The following is a 13,809-nucleotide window of genomic DNA, read 5'->3' as shown; positions in this document are numbered from 1 at the left end:
AAACAAGATGAAGAGACAGAGGAATACCCAGCAGATAAAGGAACAGGATAAATGCCCACCAAACCAAACAAAAGAGGAAGAGATAGGGAATCTACCTGATAAAGAATTCCAAATAATGATAGTGAAATTGATCCAAAATCTTGAAATTAAAATGGAATCACAGATAAATAGCCTGGAGACAAGGATTGAGAAGATGCAAGAAAGGTTTAACAAGGACCTAGAAGAAATAAAAAAGAGTCAATATATAATGAATAATGCAATAAATGAAATTAAAAACACTCTGGAGGCAACAAATAGTAGAATAACAGAGGCAGAAGATAGGATTAGTGAATTAGAAGATAGAATGGTAGAAATAAATGAATCAGAGAGGATAAAAGAAAAACGAATTAAAAGAAATGAGGACAATCTTAGAGACCTCCAGGACAATATTAAACGCTACAACATTTGAATCATAGGGGTTCCAGAAGAAGAAGACAAAAAGAAAGACCATGAGAAAATACTTGAGGAGATAATAGTTGAAAACTTCCCTAAAATGGGGAAGGAAACAATCACCCAAGTCCAAGAAACCCAGAGAGTCCCAAACAGGATAAACCCAAGGAGAAACACCCCAAGACACATATTAATCAAATTAACAAAGATCAAACACAAAGAACAAATATTAAAAGCAGCAAGGGAAAAACAACAAATAACACACAAGGGAATTCCCATAAGGATTACAGCTGATCTTCCAATAGAAACTCTTCAAGCCAGGAGGGAATGGCAAGACATACTTAAAATGATGAAAGAAAATAACCTACAGCCCAGATTATTGTACCCAGCAAGGATCTCATTCAAGTATGAAGGAGAAATCAAAAGCTTTTCAGACAAGCAAAAGCTGAGAGAATTCTGCACCACCAAACCAGCTCTCCAACAAATACTAAAGGATATTCTCTAGACAGGAAACACAAAAATGGTGTATAAACTCGAACCCAAAACAATAAAGTAAATGGCAACGGGATCATACTTATCAGTAATTACCTTAAACGTAAATGGGTTGAATGCCCCAACCAAAAGACAAAGACTGGCTGAATGGATACAAAAACAAGACCCCTACATATGTTGTCTACAACAGACCCACCTCAAAACAGGGGACACATACAGATTGAAAGTGAAGGGCTGGAAAAAGATTTTCCATGCAAATAGGGACCAAAAGAAAGCAGGAGTCACAATACTCGTATCAGATAAATTAGACTTTAAAACAAAGGCTGTGAAAAGAGACAAAGATGGTCACTACATAATGATCAAAGGATCAATCCATGAAGAAGATATAACAATTATAAATATATATGCACCCAACATGGGAGCACCACAGTATGTAAGACAAATGCTAACAAGTATGAAAGGAGAAATTAACAATAACATAATAAAAGTGGGAGACTTTAATACCCCACTCACACCTATGGATAGATCAACTAAACAGAAAATTAACAAGGAAACACAAACTTTAAACGATACAATAGACCAGTTAGACCTAATTGATAGCTAGAGGACATTTCATCCCAAAACAATGAATTTCACCTTTTTCTCAAGCGCACGTGGAAAAAAAAAAAAAAAAAAAACAGCTTACTTGAAAAAAAAAGCATTTCAATGAAATAGCAGTATATAGAAATTATGATTCCTCTTTCTATGAAATGTCAAACATTGGAAAAAAAAAATAAAATAAAATTGTATGTGTGAAAGCACTTCATAGACCATAGAGCTCTCTGTAAATATCACTATCGTTATAGCATTTTAACAGTCACGTAAGCTGACCCTTATGGGAATGAGGGTCTTCCAGGGAGATTGTATCATTAAGCAGTTTAACAGGAGTAGATGGATGAGAATTGAACAATTTTCTGTGCACAACAAAACTCAACGTATTCATAGAAACTCATATAAAAATGTTATCTGTTTATCTTTGAAGGGAGGACTCATTATTATTATTGTTATTATTATTTTAACCAGCAGTGCATTGACAAAGAAAGTCCCAGCGTTGAACAACTCTGTCTTCATGATTAGAGTCTTGCCTCTCTAATTTCATTGCACAATCCAGCACAAAAAAAAAAACAACCCACACAAACTATTTGGTCAACCCAATACTTAAAAGAGTGCCCTTTCAGTCTTTGAGAGGATAAAGATGATCTGGACTCCCAATATAAAACTTCTGCCTTCTGAATATAAAACCCAATATAAAACCTCAACCTCCCTGAAGATTACATAAACTTAATCTTAATCTCCCTATTAAGTAGAAACCTTATGAAAGGTTTCATTCACTCTTATCAAAGAGTGAATCTTTTTAATGTCTAGAAAAGAAATGTTCTAGGCAGAGAATAAATAAATATTCCAAGGCAGAAATATATTTGGTATATCCAAAAAACAAGGTCAATATGACTGAAGTAGAGGGGAAACAAGTAGGGAAAAAAGGTCAGAGAAGTAGCCAGGAGCCAAATCACAATGGGCCACCTTTCCCGTGTTTTATAACTTCATGAAGTTATATAATAATAGATATCTACAGCTGAATTAAAAGGAATCATTTCTCATCAAAGCAACAAATTAAATAATAAAGACGTTATACTGTTGATAAATAAACCTAAAAATATTCAAAATAGCAAGACAGTATTTTCTGAGGAGGGGGGAAAAAAAGACAGTAATTCAGGAATTAATCTTAAAAATGCCAAAACATACCCAAACTCAAATTTCTAAAAAGTCCAATTCAAATGATCAGATGTTAAAGTAAAAGGCACTTTCCCTCCATGGATCATAACACAGGTCTCCAGTAGAACAATGGCATGTAAAAATCCTAAAATCTTGCACTTCCAAGTTTCAAAAATCACTTCTAAAACTTGGATAAATTAAGTAACTATAATCATAAAGTTTACTGATTCACTCCTTAATAACCCAGTACCACAAAGCTAAACACAACTTTCAATTAAAGTGAGTTTTGCATTTTGTCTTGGGTTTATTTTTGCAGAAAAATGACTTTTCTTTTAAAATGGCCAGAATCTTTTATATATACGAAGAACTCAGTAACAGCACGTCTTTTTTTTAACACCACTTGGAAATCACAGAGGAAGCATTAAATTACACTTAGTTAATGAGAAACTATTTTTACCATGTTACATTTTCTCAGTATCAGACAAAAGCTTCTCTGAGATGTTTTTTTTCCATTACCAAGGTAGTAAATTATTTCATATTTTTCAAATGAATTTAGTCCTCCTGAACTGGGAAATACAGGTACCTAGACTCTCCAATTCCTCATGCTATCTACAATGCTGGGTTTCAGTAACTGATTTACTAATGAAGAATAAACTTCAGTTCTCAAATTTAAATGAATCCCCAATTACTTCATAAGCAATTCCAAAAGGCATTTCAGGTCAGTGACAAGGAAAAAATTAGGCAGACATTTCAATCAAATCCTCTCCATTAAAAAAACTGTATTTAAAAAAGAAATTTTAAAAAATTAAAAAATAAATAAATACATAAATAAATAAAAATAAAAAAGAAACAGTGACTTGCCTGGTGGTCCAGTGGCTAAGACTCTGCGCTCCCAATGCAGGGAGTGCAGGTTCAGCCCCTGGTTGGGGAACTAAGACGCCACATGCTGGGTGACGCAACCAAAAAATAAATTAATAAAAATAAAATAGAAATAGTTTTCTAAGCTCTTTACAAAAAAAAAAAGAATTTTCTAAGCTCTTTACTTAGCCGATTACACAGTTAAATGTTTACCCCTTTTAGAAGAGGGTGTCTCATCTCATACTCACTGTAGTTAAGGGATTTGGAGTCGGTATGGGAAGCAAGCCTGCACCGGGCATCAGACTTGTCATGGTTGGAGCAGGAGCCAATAAAGAGAGGGCTTTAGCTTCCTCTGGGATTTTACCTGCAGAGGCAAGTTCCAAACATTACAGAAAGCAGAAACACCACACAACTTTACACTATGATTTTACAATTACCCTTGCACTTAAAAAATAATAATAATAAATGAATCTATCAGATCCATATAAAGAAATAAATAAGAACTTAAGTCTTTCCTTTTACCCTGCTCTACTAGGAAAAATAAAAGTGAGCAAAATTTCAAAGACTAACAATCTCATTAATGGAATATTATTTTAAAAACTGAATAATGTAGACAATTATTTAACACTTTGAGCTATGGGTCACCTGTACTGGAAACTTAATGTTCATGAACCAAACGATATCAAGCATGGACGCTTTTCCAGGACGGTGTTTTCGCGGTGATCGAAAGTTGTGTTACACATGACAACCGTTCGTGTTGGCTGCATCACTAATAGCACACAGAACATCAGATACAGAAAAGAAGAACATTTTTTAAAGTTTAATCCCCAGAAATGGCAAATAACCAAATTAGTCAAAAAAAAGAAAAAGAAAAAAACAAATATGTGCGAATTGAAATTTATTCCCGAGTGTCCCTATCCTGTTAATTTAAACTACCTACTTGGGATGCAAACAATTTTGATAATCTTCCAATAGATTCCATTTAATTTCAAGTAGACAGAAAAAAACAAAAGCTACTGCATGTAACCAGCTTCAATTGAAAAGGAAGCCTACACCCATTCAGTTAACAAGGCATCTCACCAACAATGTCAGAGATGACCAAAAGAATCCAGTTCCAAAGAATATATATGTCTTGGGAAACTATCATTTTTGAAAATAACTAAAAAAACTTTCCTGAGTCTCAGGAAACTTCTTAAATTACTGACTTTTACAACCAATTTATGTATACTTATCTGAAGAGGGGTGGTTAATGCCTAAATGTCTTCCTTAAGCAGCTTAAGTGCCTAATAATAATAACAGTAACATTAAAATAATCCTAGACACTAAGAAGAAATCCCTACAAGTAAAAAAATGAAAATTTACTCTGAATTAAGTCCATCAATTTGCCACATTTAATTACTGAATTCTAATCAATCAGTTTTGATAAAGACTATGACTTCCACACATTTTTTTCTGGTTTCTCTTAACTCTTTGAAAAAGAAAACTTCTAAGAAAAATTGACTATATATAGCAATTTCAGAAGAACTACTCATATATAATTATGTGTTATTTGACCAAACATTTCTATTATGAATTCTTCAAAGTAATTTAAAACACTGTACAAAGTCACATCAAATTGCAACTAGCATATGGAGTAAATTTTCAAGAAAGCACAATGCTGGGTTTCAGTGGTAAAATTCTACTTAATACAACCAGATGTGCAGGGATAAATCTCTAAAAAAACTTATTGAATGCACTTCTAAATGTGGATGGAATTCAAGGTGAATTTTAAAATTTGCTTTAAATAGTGGTTATACCTTATTCACAGGAATAGAAAAATTACACTTTCTTAGCTTTAACAAATGTCTATTTATTCTAAGTCTATATAACCTTAATTTACTAATTTCAAAAACAAAGGCATTTTATTATTTCAGTAAATACTGCATAAGCACAGATTTTAACATGCATAAAGATTAAAAGGTGGGAGGATCTTACTTGAAGACATCAAATAATAATTTATTTTGTATTTATTAGTTACTAGCATTAAGACATGTATCTGTATATTCACATATATACTATACTATTTACATTGGTATCAAACCTGTTTTATCTTGTGAAAATTATTCTTTCTTTTTTAAATATTTGTAAAACCTGAACACATCTTGATAAATCAACTGAGGTCCTAAGGTACAAATCCTATGCTCTACTACCCTAATTCATGTACCTAAAAAAATTCCAATTTAGTAATGTCTCAATTTAAGATTACCTGTTGATTAAATAAGCAAAACTATACACACAAAACAGTGCAGGAAGACTATACCAACAAAAAGGGTATTTAACCTAGGCCAAAAGTTGATTACTTAAAGTCATTCGCTTTTGGCTTAAAAAGTTGTCAGTAGGATATCTGACTTTCACTGCCTCTCACAACATAATGAACTATTTTAAGTATTAAGTCTAACTAAAAGCACAATATTTATTATTCTTATTACAATTAATCTAAAAATCCCATTGCTTAATTTCCAAGATAAAATTCTACCAAATTTATCCTCCAAATATTATCAGAATGTATAAAAGCATAAAGCAAATTAAGTACTTAGCATTTTTCCCAAACTGTACTCATCAAAGACAACTGAGAGGAAAACAGTGAGTGTCTCTCATGCATCCTAATCTCAGAATCTACTTAGAAACAAGTTATCTCTGAACATTTTTCAACCAAAGATTCAAGCAAAGAAATACACACGCAAGTAAATATTCAACAGTTTCTCAAGTATTCATTCCCCACATAGGCAACTAAAAGTGTTTTGTTTTTAAATCAATGCTATTTTCTACAATAAATAACTATCATAAAAGTGAAAAGTCTCTTCTTGTTCTCTACCCTCAGAATGTTATAAGAAATTTACTTATTTTCCTTGATGATTGTGTATGCCTAAAATTCTAAGGGAGAAGGACGAAAATTCAAAGTTATTAGTTGGTCTTTATGGGAGTTGCAGACTTGGCAGAAAACTGCAAAAATGTTACACTGAGATCAAAAACATGCTCCTAAATAAGAATCTCACCACTGTTTTAGTGTTTCGGGAACAAAATGTACCCGATCAGTTTATAAACACCAATTGAAACTAGCACTGAGCTTCATGAAACTGTATACTAATTTACTGTGAAAACTTATTTTATGTTGAGGATGAATTCTACTAATCATCTCCCAATATAATTTGCAATGCAATGTTATGAACTCTTAATGGAATACCATTTACAAAGAACTGGAAAACCAGCTCACAAGTTAAAGTGAAAGAGATTTAACAAAACAAAACAAAACAAAACAAAAAAAAAGGGACAAAATAAAGAAAAAGAAATGAAATTAAAGTAAAACAATAAAAAACAGAGACAGGGCGTCCATCTTCTGCGGTTCAGACTCCGATCTCATTTCCCCAATGAAGGTTTCACTTGACGGCAGGTTTAGTGGCATGGCAAACAATGCCTAACTCAGGCAAGTGTAACAGGTCTGCCTTGGCCAGTCTAGTCATCTAATAATGCACAAATATCACATAGAGAAAACATACAAAACCAAATTAATAGTCAAAATCCATCTACCAGAAAATGTGGACATAAACTTATGACTGATGATTAGGTTGACACCCTATCTTTGACCTTATCTTTTTCTAAGTGTTAACATTTATAAAAAGAAATCTGAGATGCACGCAACAACAAAAAGAGGTCATACCTGGACAAGTATAATGAAAGTAAAACATTTTATTTTGAAGTGGCATGTTTTATTAACAATAGCTAACGCTTAATATGTGTGAAACTATTACACATCCAACCTTAAACAGCTTAGGATCTTCTCACAATACTACAGTCTGAATTAAAAACAAACAAAAAAACAGCAAATTGAAAGAAACTGAAAAAAAAGTCTTACAACTTTTTGCTATGGTTCTTTCACTTCTTTCATAATGCTGTTTCTATACCATCAAGGAAAGAATACAATCAGTGAAGTAAATAGAAGACTGCTTACAGAGCAGCAGTACAGCTGCTCTTACAGAACTTACTCCACTGGAACTCTTTCCTTTGATTTACTTCTAATTTACTTCCCTATCTTTAATACAATACATTATTACTTTGCTTGCAGTGCATAATCAGATCTTTCAGTAGCTCACTGTGACATTCTTCAGGTTCTATGAATTCATCTCTGTTGTACTAGTTCAATGAAAAATGTGTATCTGAATGTTTTTCCAGTATCAATTATTTTATAGGTTCGTGTTCTAAAATACAACTAAACTGGAATAAAAATATGAATTTTCATGTTCAAAAATAGCGAAATTTTGTCTCAAAATGTTAATACTAAAAATATTCAAGTCATTACAATAAATATGCAGTTAATTCTATCAAGTAAAACAGATAAAAAAAGGAACCTCTATATGCCCATAATCGTGAACATTTATAACAAACAATGGTCACTTTTCAAATATTTGAAAAATCCTATGGGAATACAGCAAGGTTCCAGCAGAGCCACACTAACAAAATTCTTCCTTCCAGTTCAATAATAAGCTAAAAATCACACAAGATCTGTGCTGCTGGTGGCATAATTTTTGATACAATTAATATTCCTATTAATAAACCTTCTACTTATTTTTTTCCCATGCAGTTACTTGGTATGAAATTGGTATGAACTTGGTGTGCAAACTAAACCATTACCAGCTCTTTTCTCACCTTGTTCTCCAATTGTAGGATCGTTGTACGCTTACAGATTAGTAGATAAGAATAGATTTAAGCAAATAATTAACTTCAGTTCATTTTTATTCTCCCTACCCCACTCTAATACCCAGGCATGGGAAAAACACTTTGAAATTTATCTGAAAAACTCCAGAAGGTCCTGTTCTGGGACTTCAAAAATAACATCACTGTATCTGACTGTACTGTTTTTGACATCCCAGAACAGGCATTCTGGAATATGCAAAAACACCTGAAAGGGCAGCAAACTGTTTACTATACACTACTTTAATGGTAGCCTGGTTTCTAAAAATGGTTTTAAAACATTACATATGAAAACTCATTAGACTGTTTCAGGTAAAAATTTTATGTTGTAAAACAGTTACCACAAGCCACCAGTGAAAATATATTTTAAAGACATTTAAATTGTAATAACCAATTATAAAATCCATGTACATATGCTACAATCAGTGCTCTGAATAAAAGTTAATTACACACTAGAACTTTCAAATTCAGCACAACCTATTATATGTTAGTGGCTCTGTAAACTAAGTTACTAAAAAAAATAAGCATTAATAATAATTAGCTCTTAAAGCAGGTTGTCATAAATTAATGAATTACTGTAAGGCCTTTGGCCTTGTTACCCCTTCAAACAACTATTTCCTTGATGGATGCTTTGGAAAATTGTTTTCCATTGTTTTTCTTTAATTGCCATCACCACCCCCAACCCTACCTCCACTCCCCCAACCCACCAGCAAAAGAGGTCAGTAAAATAAATTTCAGTTGCACAGCAAACAATTACAGTGAATAAGAAATAATGGTTTCATTAAAAAGGTAAATTACCTTAAGAAGATACTGTAAACCTTAAAATATGAATATTTTTCTTTAACATAATTACCACCTAACCCCCACTTAGCAAAATGTGTACACTGTTTTATTTATAAAATTTCATTAATATTGTATACACAAAGGCAAAGGATCACTTATTTACACATTTTAAATAATCTCCTCTACCAATTTAATTTCAGAAAGCTTGCTTTAAACTTGCAAATTAAATACAACAAAGCAAAGTAAACCAAAGAAGGCAAGCAATTTAAAAAATTTTAATGTCTAGCTATAATATCTCAAATATACATAATAAAGTAACCATTTTAATATATTTTATTATTAGGTAAAATCCTTTCCATCTCCCAATTTCATTCTTACACACACATGCCATATCCACTTGCCAATTTCTAGGAAAGCCAGTGGCAGTAATGGACAGGACAGAGATTAAAGTAACTTACAGAATCATATGCGATACCAACCTTCTGCACAAGGAACAACTATCAGAGCTCTGTCAATAAAAACCGTGTTAGTTAGATGCTGGGCCACACCAACACTTGATGGATCACGAAACTTAACATAACATACTTTGGAAGAAAAAGCAAGAGGTGCGTTGCTGCAAGATAAAAAGAAAAACAATTGGACTAATAAACATTAGGCTGGCTTTTTCATTTTCATTTACCATTTCTTTTTTAGATCTTTACATGATCTTACACAATCCAGACAGGAATTTCTGCTGCTAAGGCATGAAATTCCAGAACGTAGTCTTTTAGATCTTTACATAATCAACACAGGAATTTTTGTTGCTAAGACATGAAATACCAGAACTTAAGTCTTTTGATGGTGATTTGCTGCAAAGACTAAAGAGAAATCTAGACAGGCCTACAGCCCTGTTTGTTAAAAATCTGAAACTCAACACATTCTTAACTTTAGTGAAATGTGAAAATAGCTGACTTAACCCAAGGATGTTTAACTGGTGCATCAATCAGCAAAATCTCTTTCATAAAAAAAGCCCCAACTCTCAAGACTTCAAATTTTGTAACTACTTTCAATCCTCCCTAACATGATTCCTGACATTTAAAATCACTAAAAACTTCACAAACATCTAAAAACAATCAGAAAACCTGGAATTAAAATTAAGTTATTCTGCATATACCAGACAACTTCAGATTAGGCAGCATTGTGGTTTCCCAGACAAACAGTTTTACAAACAAAATTTATATATTTTATTGGATAAAAGAGAATAGATTCTTACAAGTCCTACTAGATTTAATCTGGGCAAGACTACATTAAAAAGAAGCCAGACACAGCACAGATGAAAGCAATTTTTCCATAATATGAATCCATCATGTTAGAGTTCAAAATACACTATATCCTCATAAAGAATCATTTTCTCAACCTACCCATAACTGTGTTCAACTAAAATCTGTAATTGTCTTCAGCAAGTGAAAAAAGGCACAACCTATATATACATGTATATATAAATGTACAATCCTTGAAAACATTCAATCTGTCACACTAAAAAAGATCATTTGAAAAATACCAAATATGACTTAGGCAATAATCGTAATTTACTTTAGTTGACAAAACAGGTCAAGGAAGGTGACCACAATCTAGACCTAGTAAAAGGCAAAGATGAGATTTAAAGTCTAATTATCCAATTCCAAATCTCATGTAACCTTAATCATTCAGTTAATCAAGAACTTTAAAGCCACTTTAATGTACTATTTGTAATTTCATAACTATCCATTGCTTCTTAAAATTAAAAACTTAAACATAGCAAAAAATCCACTTTGATAATGGCTAAATGTAGTTATGATATTAACCAAACACTAAGATAAAATATATCTGCATTTAGAACTTGAAACTATATGTTGATATATTATTATTAACATAACTTAATCAGGCTAATTAAAGAAGCTAAAATAAAAATAAAACTCTACCTCTTTTTCACTCAACTGAATTAAGTTCTTTCCTGCCTGCTGCTGCTGCTAATGCTTAAGTCGCTTCAGTCGTGTCTGACTCTGTGCAACCGCAGAGACGGCAGCCCACCAGGCTCCCCCGTCCCTGGGATTCTCCAGGCAAGAACACTGGAGTGGGTTGCCATTTCCTTCTCCAATGCACGAAAGTGAAAAGTGAAAGTGAAGTCGCTCAGTTGTCTCCAACTCTTAGCGACCCCATGGAGTGCAGCCTACCAGGCTCCTCCATCCATGGGATTTGCCAGGCAAGAGTACTGGAGTGGGGTGCCATTGCCTTCTCCGTCTTTCCTGCCTAAAGCCATCCAATTCAAGCTTCAAGCCAATCCTTTCAACCTCCCCCTACTCAACACATAAGTGAAGCACTGTATGTATTTGTCATGAGATGATAAACAATCTGTGGGCTTCCCTGGTGGTGCAGTGAAAAAACCCTGCCTGCCAAAGCAGGAGATGTGGGTTGCATCCCTGGGTTGGGAAGATACCTGGAGAAGGAAATGACAACCTACTCCAGTATTTTTGCCTGTGAAATCCCATGGGCAGAGGAACATGCTGGGCTACAGTCCATGAGGTCACAGAAGAGTCAGACGTGACTTAGCGACTAAACCGCAACAACAAATACATCTTGCGTCCAGACTTCACTCACCTGGGTATTACAAGATCACTAATTCAGGCCTTTCTAAGAGCTCTAAACTCCTATATCTAAGTGCCTGCTGGAATACTGCATGGTGATGGTCACAGGGCCCACCACTGAACTTATTCTTAAATTCATCACCTTCCTCTATACCAATCCAGCACTTTGTCCTAATTCATATCTCAGTTAAGGATACTACCACATCACCTAAGTCAGAAATCTGGGAGTTACTAATGTGACCATCATTAGTACTGTTCACCAAATATTTCCAAATTTCCTTCTGGCTACATAATAAAATTCTATTTCTTTTTTTCCTTGAAGTTAGGTATGGCTGTGCAATTTGGTCAATTAAATATGAGCAGAACTGAAATGTATTCCTATTCAGGAGCTTTAAGGGTCACTGCTCCGTTCTGTCCCTCTGCCACAGTGACCAGCAACATCAAAGAGATGGGTGGCTGATACATCAGCTTCATCACCAACCCCATCAATTTAGTATAAGAAATGATCTTGTTTTTATTAAACTACTGAGATTTATGGGTTTCCATCCTTGATCCTTCGTCCTTCTTTTTCATCCAATTGGTCTTCATATCCTATGAAAATGGCCTCCCAAATATTTGTCACATTAATTCTTAAAACTCAACACTCCAAAAACTACGATCATGGCTTCCAGTCCCATCACTTTCTGGCAGATACATGGGGACACAATGGAAACAGTGACAGACTATTTTCTTGGACTCCAAAATCACTGTGGACAGTGACTGCAGCCATGAAATTAAGACACTTGCTTCCTGGAAAAAAAGCTATGACAAACCTAGACAGCATATCAAAAAGTAGAGACATCACTTTGCCGACAAACATTCGTCTAGTCAAAACTATGGTTTTTTTCCAGCAGTTGTGTACGGATGTGAGAGTTGGAACACAAGGCAGGCTGAGCGCCGAAGAATTGATGCTTTCGAACTGTGGTGCTGGAGAAGACACTTGAGAGTCCTCTGGACAGCAAGGAGATCAAACCAGTTAATCCTAAAAGAAATTAACTCTGAATATTCTTTGGAAGGACTGATGCTGAAGTTCCAATCCTTTGGCCACCCAATGTGAAGAGCCGACTCACTGGAAAAGACCCTGACACTGGGAAAGATAAAGGGCAGGAGGCAAAGGGGGGCGACAGAGGATGAGATGGTTGGGTGGAATCACAGACTCAACAGACATGAATCTGAGCAAACTCTGGGAGACAGTCAAGGACAGGGAAGCCTGTCGTGCTGCAGCCCATGGGGTTGCAAAGAGTCAGACACATCTGAGGGACAAAACAACAAATTCTTTCAATATTCTCATTATCAATGCCTTCATTCAAATCCTTATCATTTCTCACTGGGATTACTAACCAATCACACTGCCTCCAATCACAACTCTTTATTTAACAATCTTCCACAAAAGCTATTAAAATAATCTTTCTAAACCCTAAATTTCTTCATGTCATGCTTCAATTTCCTCAGAGCCATCCTTCTTTTCTTGCCTCATCATTTTAAAAATCCAGGCATAAAAACACTTGCCGTCCCCAGGACGCATTCTGCGCCAACAGAGCCGCCTTTGAGCCTGCTGTCTCACTTGGCTATGATATGCTCTTACTCCCCTTCCACTTTTCTTCAAGGCTCAAGTTTCAAAGTCTTCTGGAAAGTCATTTTAAAAAATCAAAGTAACTAAGTACCCTCTTACATGTGCTACCAAGACATCCTATATATTTTCAGCAGTTCCCTTATGTGAAACCCCGAACAGACCTAGCAAGCTTTAAGACACAACTGATTAGTGACACGGCACAAGGGCCCATTTCACCAGCTAACCCAAAACCTATAATTCGGGAGGCCTGACCAAATGAACTTGAACAATCACATTCTCTCTCTTGGGCTGAAAAGTCATGTAGAGTGAGGGTTTGGGCCAGATGCCAGATGAGTGAGTACAGGTCTGCAGAGAAACTGAGCAGATACAGAGAAACAACCAAGCTGACAATAAATCCTGACAGGAATAAGCAGATGGTGGCCTTGGGTGCTGATACCTTCCTGGCTCCCAGTCCCAGTTTCCAGGAGGCCTAGTCTATATTGTACTACTTAGGGAAATCATCTTTTTAACAATGTCTCTTCCTGAGCTAGATTAGTAACACCTTCTGTCCTT

The 13,809-nt window shown here is 34.6% G+C and overlaps 1 protein-coding gene across 8 annotated transcripts in view; it reads right to left on the bottom strand.

The window, feature by feature from the left end:
- SREK1 (splicing regulatory glutamine/lysine-rich protein 1) overlaps positions 1 to 13,809 on the bottom strand; it is a 48,690-nt gene that overhangs the window by 28,269 nt on the left and 6,612 nt on the right. For 4 of the 8 annotated variants that reach the window (XR_825727.1, XM_010845543.1, XM_010845544.1 and 1 more), the window contains exons 2-3: positions 9,522 to 9,655; positions 3,780 to 3,895 (exon numbers count right to left, since the gene is read on the bottom strand). Coding sequence is in view for 7 of the 8 variants with exons in the window: in XM_010845543.1 (XP_010843845.1) it covers positions 3,780 to 3,895; positions 9,522 to 9,655 (250 nt within the window). In the remaining variant the exon portion in view is untranslated. The other 4 variants (XM_010845547.1, XM_010845548.1, XM_010845545.1 and 1 more) reach the window with 4 other exon arrangements.

The sequence above is a fragment of the Bison bison genome, unplaced genomic scaffold (assembly GCF_000754665.1).
Source record: "Bison bison bison isolate TAMUID 2011002044 unplaced genomic scaffold, Bison_UMD1.0 scf7180017864218, whole genome shotgun sequence".
Taxonomy (NCBI): domain Eukaryota; kingdom Metazoa; phylum Chordata; class Mammalia; order Artiodactyla; family Bovidae; genus Bison; species Bison bison.
Note: the sequence above shows the minus strand (reverse complement) of the source record. Positions and strands in the feature narration are given on the sequence as shown.